At 40.7% G+C, this 23,631-nt stretch overlaps 1 protein-coding gene across 1 annotated transcript in view; it reads right to left on the bottom strand.

The window, feature by feature from the left end:
- FER1L6 (fer-1 like family member 6) overlaps positions 1-23,631 on the bottom strand; it is a 67,575-nt gene that overhangs the window by 22,164 nt on the left and 21,780 nt on the right. The window contains exons 14-29 of the mRNA XM_074145992.1: positions 20,220-20,340; positions 18,811-18,911; positions 18,058-18,148; positions 17,159-17,278; positions 16,266-16,418; positions 14,768-14,954; positions 14,090-14,214; positions 12,044-12,178; positions 11,321-11,470; positions 7,353-7,463; positions 5,052-5,213; positions 3,731-3,914; positions 3,346-3,530; positions 2,615-2,737; positions 2,444-2,483; positions 581-696 (exon numbers count right to left, since the gene is read on the bottom strand). Of these exons, the coding sequence (XP_074002093.1) occupies positions 581-696; positions 2,444-2,483; positions 2,615-2,737; positions 3,346-3,530; positions 3,731-3,914; positions 5,052-5,213; positions 7,353-7,463; positions 11,321-11,470; positions 12,044-12,178; positions 14,090-14,214; positions 14,768-14,954; positions 16,266-16,418; positions 17,159-17,278; positions 18,058-18,148; positions 18,811-18,911; positions 20,220-20,340 (2,104 nt within the window). The remainder of the gene's footprint in view (positions 1-580; positions 697-2,443; positions 2,484-2,614; positions 2,738-3,345; positions 3,531-3,730; positions 3,915-5,051; positions 5,214-7,352; positions 7,464-11,320; positions 11,471-12,043; positions 12,179-14,089; positions 14,215-14,767; positions 14,955-16,265; positions 16,419-17,158; positions 17,279-18,057; positions 18,149-18,810; positions 18,912-20,219; positions 20,341-23,631) is intronic.

The raw sequence follows: 23,631 nt of genomic DNA, 5'->3' as shown, positions 1-23,631 counted from the left end.
ATCTCCTAAAAAATGGATACAGCAGTTTCAAATTCCCCTTTATTCAGCTACATTCTAATCCAAGCAGTCCTAGTCTTTTCAATCCTCCTCATCTCTCCAGTCATTTTGCATGACCCATATAGTTCTCTTTGAATTCTTTCTATCATTACCCAACCAAGTCTAATGCGAGCTGCATATTACCTCCCCATCAGGCAGGATGCACTAGCAATTGCAGCAATGCTTTCCATACTCTTTTTTAAGTCATTCTTAATAGGCTGTAATATTTCCAACATGAAATTAGAATTTCCAGATTCAGTGCTTTACAGGCAAACAACAAAACTGAATTTTCACTTCTTTCTCTGGGTGTGTCCATACTGGTAAACCAAAGGTCTAAGGCCAAGCAGGTCACATCCACCCTACAAGACTCTGGTTTTCTCTGGGTCCCATATGCTGATGTGCATGATCAAATACAATTTTGTGTGTTTTATTAATTTTAAAGTGTCTGGTAAGGAAGGTTTGCTAAATTCAGCCACTGAATGTCAGGCTTTGGGGTGACAGAGAGTAACAGCAGCCTTTCCCCTCAGCCTTACTTCTCTCTTACCTGCAATGTTGCCAGGTTTGGAGTTTCTTTCTGTTTCCATTTCAATGTCTTATCCTTCTTCTTTTTGTCTGGCTCCTCTTCTATGATCAGTGCAATGTGGTCAGAAGTCTGCTTGTCTGCAGAGATTTCATGACATCATATAGGTTTTTAGCGAGCAAAGAACATCAAATGCTTCAGATAAAGATGCAAAATACATTTTTGAAGATTCCCCTTTGTTCTTTTTCCATTCAGTCTTCTATTGCCAAGCTTAGGGTCCTATCATTTCCCACTGCTCCTCCCAGGCAGAAGGTGGCATTTTATCCTCTCTGTGGCTAAATCTTCTTGATGACCTTCAAGGACGAAGTGTGACAGTGTTCTATATCACTCTGGTGATACACCACTTTCCTTCCTCTCTGACTCCTCCCACCTAGTTAGGTGTAAACTAACAAATCTTAACATCTTTCACATAAAAAGGCTTATCTGAAACTGCAAGTGACTATTTAGGCTGACTGGTACTTCAGGCATCAGGTGATCCATGTCCTTCTCTGCTCAAAGTTATCACAAAATAAAGTGTGTCTCGCCTTGTGAAAGCCCAGAAGTATGAGAAATGGGAGGAGGTATCTGACCAGCCTCAAGGCAGACTCCAAACACTGAGGGGGGACTTCCTAACAAATAGAGCGTGAGCCCTCAAAAATGGCACTGAGATGGTTCAGTTCTTTGGCTAAAATCTGGATTTTGAGTTCACTTTACTTTCATTTTTTGAGTAGTTCATGTGTTTGATATCACTAAACATTTAGAAGCATATCTATATGTATATATTACATCAGTGCTGTCCTGTATGTATAATGCTCATCATCATAGGTGAAAATATGTAACTAAAACTATCAGAAGAGAATTTACAAGATCTGAAGTCATCAGTCAAAAACAATATGCCACAACTGCCTGAATAGCATGTGGGTGGATGACACCATGACAAGTAAATTTGTAACTGTAAGAGAGCATCACACCTTCATGGAACACTTTCTATCTAAATATTTCCTTCATGTGGACAAGTGAGTTTCACTCAGAAACTAGTGTCTGCCTCATCTCTCAGGAGTCCTGACAATCACTGAAACACCATCAGCTGCTATTTCCAGAATGATACTGTTCGACATTTAGGTCATGTCTTCCATCCAGAGCAATCTCAACATCTCCTTTAAAATAGAAATCACCTCAATCACTAGTGAAGTGCAGTCAGCTGTGGCCTGGGAAGATGCTATAGTTTAATTCTGAATAGCAGCTCTGTGTAAACAGTAAACATTTCTTTCCCAGTGTGCTCAAGCAGTCACATTAGTCCAAAAAAAAAAAAAAAAACCAATATTCTAGAGCTCTGCTTGATTGTGGGAGGACATGTTAAACCACAAAGTATACATGTATGGAGACATATATATATACACAGAGCCTGTTTCTGGCCAATTCTTTTAGGTTCTTTTGTAAAAATTTTCCACTAGAGCCTGAGCTAGACACAAAGCTTTTCAGCTATCGAAATAACACACATGACTACAGAGTCTCTTAGCAGAAGCTGTTCCTACATCATTTATCCTGAATTGGATTAAAAATTGAGATAACTTCTTTTTCTGAACCTCTTAGAAATGCAACGTAACATTAGGATAATCTCCACCTTCTATCATTTAGAACTTAGACTTTGCAAATCTTTGTGCATGAGAGCTGAATGACAGGAAACCCATGTTGATCCAACACTACCCACCATCTGACCAGAGGTAGAGGAAAGAGTCCAGTATACCAGTAGTACTCTGTTACCAGACATTATTGCTGGTGGTAAAATAGTAGAGAAGCAAAGTATTGTTACTAAAAGTAATAGAAAAATGCAAATAATTTACTTACTGTCTTCAGGTTTTCCCTCACTGGAAAAAATTCCTTTTGCCTTTCAAAAGAAAAAGACGATAAACGAACTCCTCACTATGAATATAATATTGAAAAGGAATCATTCGGTAGTAAATCTACTTTTACGACATTGCTCATCCATGAGAGATTTGGGCATGCTGGGTTACTTACCTTTTGCATTTTGAGCACAGAAGCATAGTATTTTGACCACCAGTCAATAACATTTTCAGCTGATTCATCTGCAATCGTTCTTTTTCTCCGCTTTGTTGATCGTCGGACGGATTTTTTCATATCCTACCAAAACATAGGGAAAACACTGTTGAATTCTAGAGCTGATTAAAACTAATCACCTGACTCATGACATCAAACATAAACAGACTTATCTGAAGAAAATGTCAACCACCAAGAGCTAAATAAAATATCTCTGCCTTTCATTACAAGACACTTCACCATGATCACCATGTAAGATCTTTTGGAAACAGACTTTCTCCTCCACTTTTGTACAGCGTCTAACACAAGGGGTTTTCATCCCTGCCTAAACACCATGGACACAAAACCAGTCAATCACAGCAAGAGTTTTGCAATTAAGTAGATCATTCAAGGCCAGGAAAAGTAAAAATCCTACTGCTCCAGCAGTACTTGCCCATGTGCTAGATGATCACCTAGCATAAAAGGAAAGAAAGAAGTATCTATTAATGGAAGTAATGAAATTTTAGTTTCATTAAAAACAAAGCTGCATTGCTAACTAGTTCTCTCAAGGGCCAGCAAGACAGTGTGTGTGTTAACATCAGCACCCAGAATTTCTAATCCTGAGATAAGTAAGAGATTACCATCCTATAAGGAAGGGCTAGAGTCTGCAAGATTTCAACAAAGAGTTAACTGGCAGTTTCAGCTCTACCCACCTTCTTTTTTCTGTCTTTCTCTGGTTCAGATGCAGAGTGCTCTGGTTCAGGGGCAGGAAGTGTTGTGAGACATGGGTCTGGTTCCACCACTGTACATCTACCCTGCTCCACTTCAGCGTAGATGTGATCAGCTAAAAATGGTTCTTCTTGGGGTAACTCAGCAGGCTGGGATGACTCAGATGAAGCTGAAATTGAAACTTGTCAAGTTAGGTAAGATTTTGCCAGAAATGCTATCATCACATTTGGTCATCATCAAATGATCATATGATTAGGGCTTTGACCCTACACTCAACACAATAAAGCATATCTTCTAAGTATGTGCCTATTATTAAGCCTCTGAGTAGGTCCTTTGTCTTTTTATTTTGGGTAAGGTTTGGACATTTACCTTTCTCAATTTCTATAATGTCTAGTCTGTTTGGTGTAGCTTGAGGACCCAACTGGGTCTTACATAGGAATTGCTTAAGGCAATTGATGGTGTGTGTTCCAACAAGAGTACTCCTCCCAAATGCTCTCCAGTCGACCACACAGATGCTTAGTGGGGGATGCAAGAGTTCATTTTCAGGCAGCTCCTAGTAGAGAAGGACAGACAGAAGCATGAGAATTACTAGAGAATGTAGAACACATAGAATATTTGTTGTGCACAGCAGTAAGACTGTTAATCTTCCCTCTGTTCTTCTCCCCATCCTCAAAACACAAAATGCATACAGCATAGGCAATATAGTTCTGTCCACAGTTTTCTACAAAGTCTGGAGAAAACCTTGTCCTTAAGAATACAATGGACCATATGGACTGTGCTACTGAGTGGAGTCCCATGTTGTCATATACAAGCATCTCTTGTTAGAACAAACAGGGAGAATCAGGAATGTTCAGAAGGAATGAACGTTGTGTTGGAAGTTGTGGGTCTTAATGCCACTGGTGCTTTTTTGAAGGCCATTAAGCCTATCTGCCTCAGTTTGCCCAATCATGAGATATGGACACTGGGTGGTTACGTGCTTTATAGCATGAACTAAAAAAGGGAAAGCAGATCTTTGAACATGTGGTGTACAATGGAAGCTAAAAATACTGTAGCAATCACACTTCAGTATCCAGGTTAGTGTTTTGATATCCTTTTGTCTTATAAATAAACTTTTTCTCTCTTGATGTTAGCAACTAGAGCAAATCAAACAGATTATTTTTTTCTGACTTTTGTCCACTGAAAGTACCAGCTCTTATAGCTCAGCCAACAGGCAATAATTACAATTCCAGCCCACAACAGCAAGTGTTAAAATATGAAAAGGTCCAGAGCTCATGAGCCAGAAATGATCAATCCCCTTAGCAGCCCAGTAACATGCAGTAAAATTAAAAGACTTGAAAGAAAAAAAAAGTAAACTGAGCACCACCCTGCAAAATGGGAAAGGAGGAGGAAAAAGTACTAAAAATATCCCTGCTATCTGCCAACAAGTTCCAATCTATCAGTAAAAATCCTATTGCAACATATTTCCTTTCCTACTTAGGATACAACATGAGGAACATCATCTTCTTTTATCGTTCAATGGTAGCAGACATCTTTTAAAGTATCTTCAAATCAGTAGCTTTCAGATAAGAACTGATGCCCCTTAATATTTAATCAAGACACAGAGGAAATTATTTGACAAGAAAGGAAATTAGTAATTAACACCTTGCCTAATGAGAGAACAGACAGGCAAGGAGCAGCATGCTGTACGTACCACTTCAAACCAGTCTGCAAGGCCACTGAAATTGGGATTTTTCTTGTAGCTCTGAATGACAGAGGATTTCACTCCTTTACCCGCACATTCAATGAGAACCTGGGGGCGATCTACAGAGAGGAGCTGGACTTTCTTCAGCTCTCGAACACCCCAGAACAGGACCTGTGGTGGGCAGAGAGAAACATGGGTAGCCTGCAGAGATCCCTCCTTTGGGGATGGAGGACTACCAGAAAAAACCAAGCAACTTAAATCTGGTATCCAATAATCATCAGGATTACGGTGGAAGTTAAAGCAATTAATGACAGCCAACTGTTATCGAGAAGTTATTGCCAACTACAAGCCATAATAATCACATTTGTAAAAGTTGTCTTTTCAGCAAGGTAAGGGGACTATTCATCTGAACAGCAGGGGCTCAGCTTGTCTAAAGTGTCAGAGCTGCTGATGGAGCAAACAAATCCCACAGGATCAGAGGTGATTAACAGAGGTTTGCCAGTTGAGCTAGCCCTCGGGTCTGCAAGGATGGCAGGAGGTCTCCAAGCAGCTTTCCTTCAAAGGGCCGTGTTCCTAGTCTGGAGGACAAGAAGGAGACTGGATCTGTGAAATAGGAGTCTACAGGAAAAACAGGACTTTATACAGCACACGCTGGGGGGCCCTGAAGGAGAGGGCTGGGACAGGGGAAAATGGTTATGTCACAGTTGGTGAGAGAAGCCATGAGTCTCATGAATCTGAAATGAAGACTGGAACCAAAAGAGAGTGTGGGGGTCCTTTGTGGACACCTTGAATGCTGACAGGACTGAGGATTTGTGCGAGTCAGGGAGTGGCAAGGGGCACTGGAGGGGAGTGAGGATCGGTGGGATCCTCCTCTGTTGCCAGAGGTTAAAATTGGGGCACACTTCTGTAGTTATAATATCTCCACAGCCATTTCCACCAGTGTGAGATAGAGTTTATAATATCTTAACAAAAATAGCTAGTTTATATTCATTCCATGTTATTTTCTTGCTGGATACCCTCCAGAGTTCATATTTCACTATATATATGCGCACTCCAACTATAAACCTGTTCTCCTAGCAATTAAGCGATCTGGATCTGGATGCAATTTCCCTGATTTTAAGGTGCCTGAGGTATCAGACTGAGGAGTGGAGTTGTCATGGGCTCCCTACAGAACCAAAGGAGACAGAGATGTGCTCCCAAAACATAATTTAATCTATTTAAGCTCTGAATCCGGGAGGGTGGCTGCTCTGCTCAGCTGTCCAAACAAAAAGCCTACAGTGAAGATGCTTCTAAGCTGGGTGCCTTAGAGATAGTTGCGATGAGTGTCACAGCAGCATAAAAAAGAAAATGTACAAGCAGCACAAAGAAACCCTGCTGCAGGGGCAATGGGAAGGCCTTCATAGCCCAATACTTAGAGGAACACCTATATTTAATGATTTAAGTTGTCCCTTTAGCATCAGCAGAGTAGTTCATGGGCTTATTTACCTTGCAATGTCAGGTGTAAAAAAGAATACTGCTAACAAAACCTCTTTGCTATGTACAGAAAACAGTAGCTTAACTAAATGATATAGCAGAGCTAATAATTGTTCTTTTCTTCTCAGCAGCTCAATTGCTTGATCTCTGAAGGCAAAGCTGGAACTACTTCTGGGCTTCCAAATGAGTATTTCTGGGGAAGGGCCACCAGGTTACGCAAGCAGGATCTGACTTGGCGCAGCAAAATGGGAAAATAAGCAGGTGGTGTGAAGGCTGCAGGATGAGTGACAAGGAGTGGTGAGAGTGGGTAGCATCCAGGCATTACACTGACATGAAAAGGTGCCACAGTTCCCTGCTTTCTAACACAAGGGGACTTTGGGTCCAAATGGTGCAAGAGACAAGGGGAGAAAAGGCACAAACATTTGTACGCAGGTAGGTGACATTGCTTGGCTGAAGTTTGGGACCCAGAAAAGGTTGATGCTGAACATCACCTCCAGTGAGGTCATTTGCAAGGAGAAGCTCTCCGTCTCCAGCAGACACTTCCCTGGGTGCACAGAGTGCAGGTCCATCAGCCACCCTCTCCCATGGGTGCAGTCCCATCCCGGCAGGCTGGGATTGAGATGCTGCCTTTGCTGGCCTCAGGTGGAAGCACTGCCTTGCATGCCCAGCCTTGGAGAATCAATTTGATCTGAACTCACCACGTTTACTTTGGGATCTATATGCTATTTTCATGTGATTCCTATTGATCAGGATTTTTAAATCATCATCCCTTACTGTTACAGTTCCATAAGAGAATAAAAGGAGCTGAGATTTGGAAATGGAAATATTCTAACTCACCTCCACTCTGTACTTGCTTAAAACAGGTCGGATGTTGGCTGGGACTGGGTAAATTTGGCTAACATCTGGTGGATCCACTGGAGGAAGTGCATCTGGATCTGACTGAGGAATCTGAAAAATTAAGCAGTCAAAACTTAGGCTGGTTTTTGGAAGAATAAAACCAGTATCATATGTGTCTGCGAATGGTACATAGAACATATCAATTTTATGCAGTTTTACAAAACACATTGCAGAGCAGACAGGTTGTGCTGTGAGAAGAATGTGACCTGGATTGCTATCTGCCCTGCTGTGATGCTAAAACACTTGACAGGAAGAGTATTCAATAGATTTGGTTTATGCACCTTTCTGAAAAGAAATCTCCTTTGTCCTAGCAGGACATAGCCTGACCTAAAGACATGCATGTACTGAAGCATGGTAATTCTATTTGCTAAAAATGGAAAGCATGGTAATTCTATTTAGCAAAAATCCTGAGCAAAACTATTTAGAAGACTTTCACAGGAAAATTCTGTATCTGATTCTAGTTAAAAAAGGCTGGTGAACAGACAGTGAACATCAGCTAAACCGCACATTTGCCAGACAGACATAATCTTCTTCAGCCACCATGGAATAGCGGTCCTGCTTTATTGCATGTTGTCACCACTTAAGAACTTGCAAATTGCATCTCCAGCGTTAGGGCTGAGTCTTCTCTGTGCAACTACTAAAATCTTGTGGCAGGCAGCACTTATGTCCTTTGTGTGTGATTGCACATAAGCCTGTCCCATGTTCAGGAGATTGGGTGGGAGGAGAGCATGCTCCACCACAGCTCTGACCATCTCTTTACCTCTTGCCGTGCCCCAGGCTCTGCGCCCTGTTTGGTTTGCCTTCTGTGGAAAAGCTTCATGGCTTCCCAACCCCTTCCTAATCTTCAGTAGTGTATTTATGACCTTCTCAGCCCATGCAGGGCAGATCTGAAGCCTGGCCTGATGTAGCAAATTTCTATATAAGACAGTTAAGGCAAGGACCTGATGATCACTCCTACCGAAAGCTCAGGCTGTGATAGCAGAAAACAGTAGAAACACACATTTCACAGGTGAGCTAACAACCTGCAGGCAGAGCTCTCCTTGGCTTTCTTATGAAGTACGGTACCTAAAGTGTACTGTTTTACAGCTTCTGGGAAAAAGAAACACAACTTCTGGAGTGCTTCATTGTTCCTAATCCAAATTGTCGCTGTTAAAAGGTGAAGCATCTGAGATAGAGCTCTCAAAGGACCTGTAAAGTTGAAGTCTTCTGCTTCTCTTAACTAGGCCATCTGTCTATTATTTGCAGCTAGGTACAGTTGTGTGGGAGTTTAATTAGCACAAGGGAGAAAGCATGGATTCTCTAGTACCTTCTAGGTGAAGGAGGGGATGGGTGGAAAACTTTTCATAGCACCTGCAGCATACATGAGTATTTAATATATAATTAACAGCAATAATTCATATGCACATTTATTACCTTTTATAAGTAAAAATCCAAAGCAATTAATTGAATAGATTTTGCAGAACTTGAGGCCAGAGATCTAGGTCTAATTCTGTTGTTCCCCAATGTTTCTGGTTTCTATCAGCCACCGCTGTGATGCTCTTTAAAAAGCTGAACAGAAACAGCTTTGTGAATAATGCCTGCCTGTATAGAAATCTACCTGTTTAGCTTTAACTATATTCAGAGCTTCAACTCTATATTAATTGGGGTCAAATGGTCCAAAATTTTACCCTATAATATATTAATTGATACTTTAAACAAAAGAATAAATGGATAAGAGGCAAAGACCACTTGAACCAGATCACATGGTAGATGTCATATCCCTGCACACAATTCACATTTTAGGGTACCCGCTTTCTTTGCATTGTTTGACTTGGGTACTGATGCCAGGTGATCAAGAAAAATATATTAATCTGTAAGATACACTGATATGCATACGTAATTTCTAAACTGTACCTTCTATTTCCTTTTTTTTTTTTTTAAACTAGAACATACGTAGCTATTTGCATCTTTTCTTACAGCTGTGAGAAGGGATTAGTTCCCAAGGATATGGCCTGGGAAAGAAGGCTGGGAGAGATCTGCCATTTGAGGACAGAGCTGCCTCACAAAGAGATTGATTAAACTGCACTCTAAGACTGCAAAATCAAAGATTGCTGTCAAATCAAGATTCCTTGGATCTTCACTTTTGTTGTTTTTAAGAATTGCAGTTAACTGAACAGTTCTCCAATATATTGCAAGGTCCCCAGTTTTCCAAGATCTAACAACCACTAGTCAAGTTGAGAGTGGTTCTGCGTTAAAAAGTGACAGTCTCTAATTTCAGTGAAATTAGCTCGCGATGACTCAGGGAGGACTTTACTTCATGGCCATAGTGAAACTGCACAGAACAAAAGGTGAAGAATGATCTAGCACTCAAATGACAATAGAGGAAATACCCACAAATTATATTTACAAGAGGATTTTGTGTTTGTGACTAAAAAAAAAAGAATCAGTAAATCCTGAGCCCACTTTGAGCAAAATCAAGATTCCTAGTATTTTTTTAGTCTACTATTTTTCTAAATGCCAGGGTGCTTTATTATAAGAATCATTTTATCCCTCCAGCAAGACCTAGGATAATAGTATTCATACTGAGAAAGGAGCATTCACTTGCACAACATTTCTTCAACTGAACCAAATGGTACCTGCAGATCAGAGTTATAGAGCACAGTATGTCATGGGAAAGGTTATGGGCTCAGAATGAGAATAAATTATTGATGGGAGACTTCTGTTTCCATCCTCACAAAGAACATCATCAGGAATCCCCTGATATTAGGAGGAGCCACCGGCACATCAGCTCTGGGAGTGCTTTGGAGCCTGACAGATGTTTATATGTATCTTTTCCTGAAATTTTCTTTAATGTCTACATTGCTGTTATCTGCCATGTGAGATCATAGAATGCTCTAGTGTGTTGTCACTGAGAAGAAAAATACAGCACATGAAAATAAGGACTGCAGGGTCTTTACTTACAGTTCCTGTCAACTCTCTAGAGAAGTCTTAGAGGTATATTTGGGTATATCCCAGAAGCACTGCTGCTTCCCTTGTACAAAAGATGGAAAACAAAATACAATTCTCTCTTTGTTCACCAAGAAGTGGATTTCAATAGAAATATGGGAAAATTATGGCTAAGTTACTAGACTCTATCCCTAGGTACCCACCATAATGAGGAAATGTTCCACATGGTGTCGTATTTCACCAAGAATATAATTAGCCCATCATGCTTAAAAGCCTGTTTAATCTTGGGAATATCTGTAAAATGTGTCACAGAGTTCCACACTTTTCCCATGTCACATTTCAGAATAAACTTCTGTAGGTTTTCAGCAGATATAAGTTGCCTCTAATTGGTGGCTCTGCAAATTCCACTGAAATTCCCCCAAATCCCAGACACAAGACACCCCACTCATGCATCTGCCGGGCTAGCCCCAGAGGTAAGCTGAATTTGCCTTTTGTCTCGCAGTTGGAAACCAGTGCAACATTTCTGTTAATATGTTAGGGGTATCTGAAAACTCACTCTCCCTAATCCACTCCTTATTCTTCACCACTCCCTTCTCCTAAGAGAGAAAGTAGCACTGATAGCTTTGATGTTGCTAAAGTCAGGGCCATGAGCTGCTCCAAAGAGCAGGTCACTGCAATGGCGGTGGGATTTTCACAGTTGTTTCTCAGGCCAGAGCTCAATTTAGAGCAGAGCAAGTGATGGGCAAATGAGGCTCAGAGCATGTGAGGAGTTGGCGGTGCTCTGTGTGTGTGTGTGCATATGGTGTCCCCGGCAGGGTGGAGGGAGCAACAGAGATTGCATAGGGACTATAAGATTCAACAGCAGAATGATCCTGCTCTAGTTGCAGTTCCCATTAATTCAAGGGGGTGGTGGGCCTTGATGCCACGGCTGCTTTTGTGAGCCCAGGGTGCAAAAGTGTAATGGTCCAGAAAGTCTAGTTTACCTCCAGAAGCTCAAATGTAGCAAGAAGGTCTCCTCCTGAAAGACTTCCACAATGCACTGGGTGGTAAGAAAGTTTAGGTGGTTCATAGTTTTCATCAGCAAGTCTCACCACAGGGGCAGCCACTGTGGACCCAATATATTCTGCCTTACCCTAAAAAAGGAAAATATTGGTGTCAAATGCGTTTGAACTTCAGAGCTGTCATGGGAGCCAAGATGATGCAGAATTTAGTATTTGTGAAAAAAACCTTCTGAAGTAAACAGCAAGGTAAAATGTGAGGCAGCTATGAAAGCCGAAGAGCTGAGTACTTATTACCTCTTCAGAGCACCCAAAGTTTCTGAGCTCTATATTCAGCTGGTGAGACTGTGTCAGAGTTTGCACGGTCAGAGATAAATCTGTGTCTCCCCAGACTTAGACACACTATTTACAAGAGACTGTAAGGGAGGTGGGGGAAAGATGCTTCTTGTTTCTCTAAGCCAGTCTTTGGGAGCAAGACTCACTTGGGAAAAAACAAGGCCACAACTTTGCAAGGACATAAAGTGAGTCTCAGGGATGTTTTCAGATGTTAAACTGCGCACCACTGTAACACTGAGCTCCATTCACCGGGGGCATGCATGTTGATTGACAATTTTCCATTTAATGTCTATTCAGTGACATGCTTTGCTGTTACACTGGCAGTGAGATGTAAAAGCCTGATTCTTTTTCTAAGAAGGATTTTGAATTTACCACTGCATCGTCATCATACAGCTCAATGACAATCTCTGGTGGGAACTGAGCGATCTCCTCTCTGTCGCCATGAAGCACAATGCTGTTGAAGAGCAGCATCTGGTTCCAGGTGGGAGACAACGTCTGAGAAATGATCTAATGAAAGAGAGGAAATGCTTAATGAGTTATGCACTGCTTGGTTGGGCGTGTTTCAGCAGGATGTGCTGATCTGCTGGTGACGTCCTTTCCCACGGCCTGGACAACTCCTTTGTTTGAGACACCACATTTTCTAGCAGCTATTTCCAGCCAGAAGAGTATGATTCTTTTGCTTTGAGGCCAGCATCTCTGGTATCTTTATTTCCCTGTTTGCCTCACAGACTCCTCACGGGCATATCAATATGTGACCACCAGTCCGTGTAGACAAAGCTCAGTATTAAATTTAGAGGAAAGCTGTTGGTTTAGGAAAGCAGGCACGTCTGATGCTACTAAAATAAAGCCTTTGCCCTAAAGTTTTCACTTCTCCAGGGTACATTCTTTCAATCTTGTTTTTACTTCAGTGTAATGACATACAACACTTTATAAAAAAAAAAAAAAAAAGATATTTTAATGAATCACTCATAATAAATCAATAGTTTTTAATTTGTTGTAATTTGGCTTATGTGGATGCTTATGACATTTCATCGCAGACAATGTTTTAACTGTCTTGTCAGGAAATATATTTAACAAAGATAACATTTAAAGAGGAAAAAATGTGCCAACTGCAAAATGACTCATAACCTGCTATCATTCTTTTGAATGGAAATAAGGCTCTTGACTACAGTTTATTGGCACTTGGCTGACAGTCTTCTAAAAACATGCAAGTTATTGGCTGTTTTCCTGTTTTTTCCTAGGGCCTAGTTTTCCTAGTTTTCCTAGTTTTCTACTTTCCTGAATCTGGTGCATCTAAACATTAACTTCATTGGCTTCATCCACCAACTTCTAAGAAGTTAAAATCACATTACAGGAAAAAATCAATTCACATCCTTAAGGCAAAAACAGCACAAAGAGGCACCTATGAATAGAGGAGAGAAAAGGGTTTTGCTTCTCACTGCTGTTGGCAGCTGAACTTGCTTCGTAAGAGAAGAGGGTGTCAGAGGAATTTTAGAATTAATTAAATTAAAACTGTCTTCTGTGGAGGCTTTGGAGGGAGGGGTTGGATGGAGGGGTGGGAGTGGTTAAATACTTTTTCTGAAGGAAAACCATATTTGGCCCAGCAAATTCTGCTCGTGGCATGGGTTTCAGAACTCCTGGCCCCATTTTAACTCCGGGGTAGTTGTAGAGGGCTCAGGACCTCTGAAAGCCAGTCTTCGTGTACTGTGAAGGAGAATTCTTCTACTCATTTGCCAGGGCTTTATTTCAGCCTTCCTGCTGGAGCTCTGCAGAAGTTTCCCCTTCTCTCTAGAGGCTCCATCAAATATCCACAGGAGACCATGTGCTCCCTGGAGATGCCGGAGGGAGATGTGAGACCACTCCCTGTGGGCACATTCTTGCAGCATTTAAGTGGTGATGAAAGTCTAACACCTCTCTCTTTTCAGTTCATTTCAACTTTGCCACTCTAAAACCACCAATGTGCTTTGCCAAAGTCCATCGCAGACAGCCATGCTGGCTCACATGGCTACAGAAGCCAAATAAAGATCTTCACTCTTTGCTCAGTCATTGCACATATAGATTATAAGAAAAGAGAACTGTGGGGATTCATCCTCATACCAAGAAATGACAACAGCCCAAACTTGAAACATATAGAGAAAGATGTAGAGAAAGGTAATTCACTTGCTACAAAGTCCCAGTAGCCCCAGAGAATTTGACATCTGAGCTAAAATAAACTAATACTACTGCACCTCATGTTAGAATAACAGATTATACCTCAACTTTTGCCTTGCTTGTAGTAGACTGTCAGGAGTTGCCCATTGACAGCAGGCATCTAACTTATCCTGCTAGGTGCCTCCTAGCAAATCCAAGATTTTTCCTTTTCATGGCTTAATTGAGGGAAAAAAATGTGGTTTCATACACTGAGACTTTGGAACTTACCTTAGTGGTCTGGCAGTGCGATGTGAAAGTAACTTTTGCAAAAGGATCAGAAAGTCCGGTGTTGTCAGCTGCAATGAGCCCCCTCGCCTGATACATGTGGGCTCTCAGCTGGAAGAGGTGTGGGGCTACATCATTGCAAAGAAAACAGTTATGTCAGCTTCATCAAAATGATGCAGCACATAGGTAGGATGGGAAGATTCATCACCTGCTGTCCAACCAGGATCTGACAAGGGGACAAGTGTTGCCAGTGCTGTCTCACTAAAGAAACACCTGAGACACTCAGAATAAAATCAATGCCTGATGTAAGTCTCTAGTGCAAGGTTGTTAACTGCCAGTTTTTATCTCCCATCACTGGTTTATCTACTCAGTGTTCAGCACCAAAGCTTCATCAGGAGAACTGAAGGATGCTTCCTCATTACAAGGAGACAGACCCAAGGGACAGGGAACAGAAATTGCGAGCAAACAGGTCCTTTCTTTCCCCGACATCCGCAAAGTGTCAGTGGCAGCACTGATGACATGGCAATGAAACCAGCCTTTTCTGACGAAAAATGCTAAGTCACGATCATCTTAGAACAGTTACTTTACATAGAGTTTGTGCCACCCTCTGAATTAGAGCTTTTGGGGTCATGTCTAATATTTGCTAATAATTGCTAATATGGAGAAGAAACAGTGCCTTACTTTTATACAGCAGGCAGGCAGGTGAGGGCACCGCACTGTGCCCTGAGTTGGTGTCAGATGGTAATTCAGTCTCATATCCTACAGGCAAATTCTCCATGATGCTGTGGGCATAGCTGGCAGGTCCAAGCCATAGGTAGATGTCCACCTTTGCCTGCACAGTCCAGCCCAGTGGGCGCTTGCCTGGTAACTGAAGAACAAAATATACCCATCACCAACAAGCTCAAGAAATAGAGATGGCTGGATGCTGAGTGCTACCAAGCCAGAGTAAAATAAAGGAGCATTCACTGAGTTGATAAACTGATAAATGGCCTTTCTCCACAGTGAGTGGCCCTGAGGCTCATTTAGCACAAGAAACTTCTGTGATTCTTAGGGAAGAAAGTCTATGTAAATGGCATACTTCCTAATATGCAGAGGTGTGTCCAGGCTACCTAATTAGCTGCAAGCATACCAGTACCAGCTGATACCCTACTTTTCCAAGACTTCAGCCCACTTCCCATTTCATGCATTTTTGCTCATCTCTAATAGTCTCATGTATTACTAAAAATATTGTTCCATTGGGCACATCAGAAAGCATATTCCAGTATAAAGTGTTACTAGTCTTGACAAAAAATACTATTATTTTCTTCCTCCCTCTTCCCACTTCATCTTGCTCTGCCAAGCTCAGTGTTAGGCATTATCTGTTCCTAAGGTAACTCTTGATATTATCAGGGCTGGAGAGTTAACTATGGCATTTTTTTGTTCATGCAGGCAAACAGTACTGCACTTAACAAGTACCTATGGCAACTATCAGGAGCTGAGATATTTCTATCTGTTTTCAGCTGTACTTTGTGGGAGTCTTCCCATATAACTGAATGACTAAAAAGTCATTATATGCAGCTATTATTTTCTTATGTGTTTCGTTTTTTCCTGATGGCCATAGTAACAATTCCATTGCATAATATTCCACTGCCAGGTGCTAACGGTCACACTGCCTTTGTAGGAGTATATCCACTAAGACTTTCCTTCAAGATGAGTAATGCCATAACAATATTTTGGACATATATTGCACAAACTTTGGCACATTATAAATAACAAGCATAAATAATTGCTGTACTACCACTGAATACCTAGGTTTCTTTGCTATCTGAGTTTCTGCCTGCTGATTTCTTACCAGTCTCCTCACAGACTTCCATGTGCTGCATTCTGACATCTTTGCTAGCAAAGAGGCTGTACCTCTTCTGTTTATGTATACAGTTATAGACAAACAATTCTACATACTTGCCATAACAAGTAATGAGAGAATTAATTACTCACACACTGAAAGTCTGGCAATGACACAGTGCTTAAAGAAGGACAAGCATAAATGTAAGAAGCAAACATTAATAGATGGCAGATATAAACGCGCACACATTTTTAGTACATTTCAAAGATGAGCCTGTAAAATACAATCCCTGGGAGAAATTTGAATTCTGAATGCTCCCCAGGCATTACCTGTGTTTGCAGAGTGCCCCAGACTTACTTTCAGGAAATGGGTTTTAATCTTCCCACAGTCCTTGCCTCTCTGCTCTTTCGCTGGAGAATACAATATATTTTTTGCTGGTACTCTTGCATATGCAACTCTCTTGTTGCTGCTGAGCATCCAGATGAACACATCAGGCACCGTATTCTGCGGCTGTTAAATGACAATGAACATTGAACTGAGTTCTTTCTATGAGCTACCACCATTATTTTTTGTTAAAATACTCTCTGCCCCCAAGCAAAGCCTGAACGTGGTTGGAAGCAAAGACCAGCCCAGGGGCTGTTCCCAGGAGACACTATGAGCAAGGTCACGCTGTTTTGGGAAGGAAGAGAATTTGGGTGTAGGCTGAAAACCATGCCAGGCTGTGCCACTTTCTCTCTGAGCCAGGGAAAAGCCATGGCACTGTGTAATTTGCTAGCACAGACAGCTCTTGGAGAGATGGCACCGGCTGGATTTTGGCCTGACCAAATATGTCTGTTCTTCCATTATTCTTGGGCTTAACAGCATGTCTAAGCAGTGTGTGCCCAGTGAAGTACAGAATAGAGACCCCTGAGCTCAAAATCACTGCGTCCATACAAGTGGAGACATGAATTCAGATCAAAAAGCAGGCTGCCTCCAAACCACCAGGGCACAGATAGGATGATCTTATTTAAAAAAAAAAAAAAAAAAGAAAAAAAAAAGAAAAAAAAGAAAAAACTCTCTGTACTGCATCCTCTCCATATCACATAGCCCAGTCTGTTACCAGCTCCATTTAAAGCAAAACAGGATTGGGTCCAGATACTCAAAGGAGAACTCTTTGGATAACCAGGCCAGGAGTTATTATTCACACAGGATTATGAAAATTAAAGTCAAACCCTGGACTTTAAATTCATCTGAATTTCTGTGTGGATTACCTCATCAACCAAGAATCGAATTTTATCTATAAAGTTCTGAGTCTCACGCATCATTTCATCCAGAGGCATCTTCTTTTTCTGCTGCTGAACAATTCCCTTGGCATCATTGGACATTGCTTCCTGCAGTCAGGAAAGACAATATGCATTTTTAATGCATTATCAAGTAGTTTCAACTGAACACAGAAGGAGAAAACAGTCTTCAGTTCAAGTTGAAAAGACAAGATGGAGACACTTGGTTCAAGGTAACATTATCTTCTTTGTCACAACAGAAAGTGATCAACTTTTTGGAGCTGAATAACATAAAATGTGAATGTCTCCCATTGTCTCTTTGCATGCATACCGCATGTATGGAAGTCCCAAGAGACATGTGATTATCACCTAGAATTACTGGGCTTCAGTCCTGAGAGAAGTCAACTGAATTCTGTGCTACAAACAGTAAATAAAGCTAATAAACATTGAGACCACCTCCACCCAGTTTGGTTTCTTCTTACTGGTTCCCTGGAGGAGCTGACTAGGTCCAAGAATATCAAATGCCAGACTTTATTAGTCTTGAAGTTCAGCCCCACAACAGTAATTAAGTGCCTAACAGCAGTGTTAATTTGGTGTTTTTTCCACTGAACCATCATCCCATTTTAAGATGCATGGAAAAGAAAAATCAGCTCATTATTATAATGTCTTATTCGTATTTAAAAACAACATGTTCTGAATTATTTTAGGTTATCTTACAACCCTTTATTAAGCACAGTGGGGTTTATTAAAAAATGTTCTTGGATACTATATTCATATTAATTACAAAGCACTCCAGTATGGTGAAATCAAATAGAAATTAAAATATATACAACCAGTGTGCTTTCAGTTAACATCATTACACTGACACTTGAAGGAAAAAACACACATACCAGCTCTTGCTTGAACAGCATGAGTCTCTTTTTGTCCAAAGCAGTGTAGTTCAACCCTTTAGGCTGCTTTTCAGCAATGGTAATGAAGGCCCTATGACACAAGAACAACAAGTTCTTTAAATGTGTTATTTTTTTAATGTGAGCTGCAAAAATACATTGGAATGAAATGTTCTCTGTCTGCTGCAGTGCATGAACCAGAAGACAGAGATGCTGAAATTCTCTAAAATAAATATCGAACACCTATAAGATTCAAAGAATTGAGTCCAAAAAACTCTGCGCCGCGTTTCACAGAAACAGGGTTAATAACTAGAAATTAGGGTTTATATCTGTTTTGAGCCCAATCGTGTCACCCAACACAGAGCCCATTGGGTGATTTATCCCAGCATGTGCAATCCTTTGTTTTTATCATAACCTTGTTCTTTTTTACAGTATGTCTATCACACACTTTATTAAATCCTAGTTATCCCATACACATTCTGTTCTTAGAGTCCAGAAAACCAAAACAATATAACAATGATCGGCAGCAGTCTATTGTCAATACTGAATATAGAAAATAACAATAAAATATTTTCTCTGTATAAATATAAACTGCAATTTGGGAAGGCCTTTGCTTTTATAACAGAATAAATAAAATATATATCTCAGTAAGTTTATTGTACTTTTTTTTATTTATCATCTGTTTCCTTGTCTAGCCTCGAATTCGTAGTGAACATTAAAGTTAATTTTCTGTATGCCTCTAGTAAGTGTAGTTACCTGCTTTGATTGATAAAATCATTTAGAGTTGTCCTCATTTTCTCCTCGGATGCAACCTCTGAAACCTTGATCAAGTCCTTTACTTGCTCTAATGATTCTTCCTATAAAAAACACATGAAAAAAGCCGTTATGTAAAGGAGGGCACTTCGGCATTCTGCCAGTGCTATCACACCATTATTCACTGTATGATTAGCAAGAATGAGGGAGGCGACTTTGTAACCTGACAGAACAGGACCTTTGATATATCGCTATACTTGAAGTGTGCAGAGAGAAGACTCTGGCAGCATGATTTATTTTGACCTTTCCCCAGTCTCTCCAACTACTAGTCCAAGCTACTACTGTTTGGAGCAGCTTTGTTTTCTCACTTCTTTGGTGAAGATCAGTCAGTGGGAAACATTTTCCACGAGGCAGGAGGAAAAACTGAGGTTTTCCTTGGTTCTGTTTCCAGCCCTGCTGCTTATATTTAGTAAGTTGCTGGAGTTAACTTCAGCAGGCGCCTGGATCCGTATGCAAGGTCTACTGCAACACCTTCTGTTATCATTGAGAAATGGAGTCTGTTGTTACAAACGAAAGTATATGACTGGATTTCCAGCAAGGCCTGTGGTTGTTCAAGTACACTGACAAACATATCTCTCCATATATATATTCAGATGTTTAATTTTCGAATACCTGGGTTCAAAATGTTGGCCTATAAGCCACTATCTTCTCATGATACAACCTTGCATGAGTATGATTTCAGTGTTGCTGCTTATGAGGTGTATAAGGATAAATGAGGGATGAATCAGACTCTTAATCTGAGTGCCCCAAATTAAAGCATTCAACATTAGAAGTCACTTAAAAAAAACAAAAACTGCTATTTTCTTGAGACTGTTGATAGTCAACTTTAAACAAGGGTAGAAAAAAACATCATTATGGGAAAACAGTACGACTAGGGCATCACAGTGACTGCCCATGAGACGATATGCCATTTTGTCTCTATCAATGTTTTTAGGAAAACTAAAACCAAAAAATGTCCTTTAAACATTCTCTGGCATAAAAATGGGTTGAACCATGGGGTCTGGGCAAAAAGTCAACAGAGGAAGTGCCATAGGAGACAATTATTTCATATCTCATATTTTAATTGTTTGACTCTTGTTACAAAGAATAAAACATTTCTGAGAAAAGAAGACATCTCTATGGCCAAAAAAAAATAATAATTGTGGACAGGAATGCTTGACTAACTCTAATAGATCAAAGCAATTTGGAAAGAAAAAAAAAAAAGAGAAGGGGCTGATACAAGCTACTCTTTCACAAAATAAACAGCAAGGAGCGCAGTTGGGGGAAATTTTGAAGGCCTGTTTTGAGGAATATGACCTCTCACTGCCATACTCTGCTGAATACATGAGCCTGGGATGGTGTTTGCCACCTACCAGGTGTTCTGCCATTTTCTCAAGAGTGTTGGAAGAGTACAGACGAAAGATCTGGTTGCCCCAATAGCTCTTGACACAGATACAGGGCTTCCTCTCATCGTATGGCAGGTACTGGTAGTTCCTATAAAAACAAAGTACAGAGCAGATCACGTAGGTGAGAGAGGCGATCAGGGGGAGGCACAGGAAAGAAAAACTGGCGCTCTCTCACAGCACAGAAACCGAAGACACAAAAGGACATGTTCACATGTGCTGACCAGTAAATACTGGGAAGAACAAACACAAACATCACTTATGCTACCTGTGAGATCCCTGAAGAGAAAAAGCTTGAGGTCAATGGATCTAATTTCAGTGCTTTCCAGGGTGGGAGAAAAGCCAGGCAGAGTCATGCAGAGAAGCTCTGAAATACTGTTAATGGTGGGAAGCAACAGGGATAAAGGAGCAAAGATTAAAATCTGATCACCTCTTCAATAGCAATGGCTGTGCATGCAGCTCAGCAGGAGAGGCAGAAGCTGATCTGCAGGACCCTACTTAGTAAAAGCAATACCAAACTCATAATAACTCAGTGATGAAATGCATCCACTGCTCTCTGTTTTCTCACTTTTTCTGAGGTCCAGGTTGCCATATTGACTCTTTGTAATGCTGCTTGCTTTGGCTGTTCAGCTGTATGAGTGTCCTGTACTGAAAAAAGTGAGCAGGATGCCAGCATAACCAGAGGCTCTGGAGACTTTAATGCACACCTGCCACAAAGCCTGATGTTTGGATTAGACTTGTGGTAGGCATTATGTCAAAACCGTGTACCTGACAAGCACATTATTTTCCCTTTATATAAATATCATAGGCCTATGAAACACCATTCTCAGCCATATTGAATTTAGCACTAGAGGTCTCATCATTTTCCTTATTAATGGTGGGACAGTGGAGAGCATTTTAATGCATATGAAGCTCTATAAATGGCCTTATGTTCTTCTGGGAATGACTCTAACCCAATACCACCAATATGTGCTCTGCAGCTGAGAAGAGGTTGTACTGGACAGCTATTTTCTGGTGCATACTTGTGTTGTGGTTTAACCCCAGCCGGCAACTAAACACCACACAGCCACTGGTTCACTCCTTCCTGGTGGGATGGAGGAGAGAATCAGGGTAAAAGTGAGAAAACTTGTGTGTTGAAATAAAGACAGTTTAATAGGTAAAGCAAAAATCGCACACGCAAGCAAAGCAAAACAAGGAATTCATTCTCTACTTCCCGTCAGCAGGCTGGGGTTCAGCTATCTCCAGGAAAACAGGGCTCCATCATGCATAATGGTTACTTAGGAAGACAAAACACCATCACTCCAAATGTCACTCCTCCCCTTTCTTCTTCTTCCCCCAGCTTTATATTGCTGAGCATGATGTCATTTGGTCAGTTTGGGGTTGACTGTATCAGCTGTGTCCCCTCCTAACTTCTTATGCACCCCCAGCCCACTTGCTGGTGGGAATGAAGCAGAAAAGGTCTTGACTCTGTGTAAAACCCCACTCAAAATAACAAAAAAGTTGCTGTGTTATCAAGACTGTTTCCAGCACAAATCCAAAATATAGTCCCATACAAGCTACTGTGGAAAAAATTAACTCTGTCCCAGTCAAAACCAGCACAACTTCCCTTGTGACCCTTCAGTATTTCTCCACAGAAACTGATTCCCTAAATAATGAAGAATAAAACTACCCAAGACTCCTGTGCTTCATGATGTTCAACAACTGGCAGAAAAAATGGTTGCATTTTCCATTTCCTCTCCTCTGGGAGAGGCTGTGGTATCCAAGAAAAGAAAGTCCACTTGGTATGGAGAGAAAAACCTCACTTCTTCCATTTCAAGGTCTCTTTACCTGACCACAGCCAAATTTTTAGAAAGTCACGATCATCTGCTCTTGAAATCCAGAGCCCCAACAGGCTGAGTTCTCTAAGCAAGGGCATCCTGCAGGCCCAGAAGTGGCTGCGTCTCTTGTGTTTTCTTGTAAGGATGCCTCAGATACCCTAAGTCATTTCAGATAGAACTGGGCACATGTGCTTAACCACTAAGACAAGCCCACAGAAAACAAGTTACTTGTCGCTCTTGAGCGTCCTATCCATACCTCCTGACTTCTACACATCCTTAATTGGTTTATGTGAGAATATTTCTGTATAAAAGATGAAGATCTTCTCTACAACTTCATTTTACTGCCCTATGGGATATTGAAAGAGAAAAAGAATTTCCCGTTTACTTTCTCCTCAATAACCTACGCAAGGTGAATGTTACCCATCACATTCGGTGCACAGCATAGCTACACAGGTCTCAGGCAATCATTAATTTTGGTGGTTTCATAAGAGAGAAAAACAATTCAACTGTCTCCCAGTGCCAGAACATCTTAACCTGAAATTCATAGAGCTTTTGAGTCTTTTCATGGGATTTACTAAGAAAATTATATAGCCATGAAATAACTAACATGGAAGACTGAACTTTCATGTCTATTATTCCCTCTGTTAAGAATTTGGGAGGCACATTTTTTTCAGTATTAGCTTATCTTTTTGCTATACATTTTGATACAAAGGTGGAAAATTCCTGGCAATTTCATTGTGTCTGCTTTAGAAGTCTTATTGCTCTGCCTGCTCCTTTAATTAGTTAGTGGGTTTAATCTCCAAAATGGACTCTTTTTGTTTTCTATTGTTCATTTATGATTCTAAATTGCAGAGTTTATCTAAATTATTGGATATCCCATTAAGTACTGATTAATACTAAAAATATCCAGTGATGAGACCAGTAAGATGCCAATGAGATGGCAGTCATAATGTTATTAGTTGGTATCTGTGGCTGGCCAAACTGTTTTAGATAGCACAGGAGGGAAAAAACAGACGCAGCAATTTACATAAATTTGAGGAAAAGGGATCTTTAATGAGAGAAAACTCTGTTAATATTGGAGTGAGCCAAGAACCAAATAGCAGATTTGAAGAATGGTTCGTTCTTTCACAACGGTTCTTTAAATCTAAATTCTTGTTAAGGGAAAAAATAAAAATCCCACAGTCTCTAAGGAAGGAAAATAATGCAGCATGTATCCAAATCTGTAGTCCTGTTAATGAGGAGAGGCAACTATCTTTCTGTCAAACGTTTTTTTCCTTTATTTATTTGCTGCAGAAACAGAAATTTCTACCATGGTATTTTTGTTTTCTTCCTTTAGCTCTTATTTAATCTGACTGAGCCATTGATCACAAGAAAGGATGAAAATACTTTTTAACTTCAGGGAGGTCCAGAAACCAAACAGATCCAGGTGATATTTCCCACTTGGTCCTTATATATGTAAACTGCTTGGCAGTGCCTGGCCTTTTAAAGAAAGAGGTACCATCTAGTCTTGGCACTCAGCAATATCGAGGATCATTCTACCTACCAAAGCAACAAAGGAAATATTT

This window comes from Numenius arquata, chromosome 3 (genome assembly GCF_964106895.1).
Source record: "Numenius arquata chromosome 3, bNumArq3.hap1.1, whole genome shotgun sequence".
NCBI lineage: Eukaryota > Metazoa > Chordata > Aves > Charadriiformes > Scolopacidae > Numenius > Numenius arquata.
The sequence above is the reverse complement of the archived record's forward strand: the minus strand, read 5'-3'. Positions and strand labels throughout refer to the sequence as shown.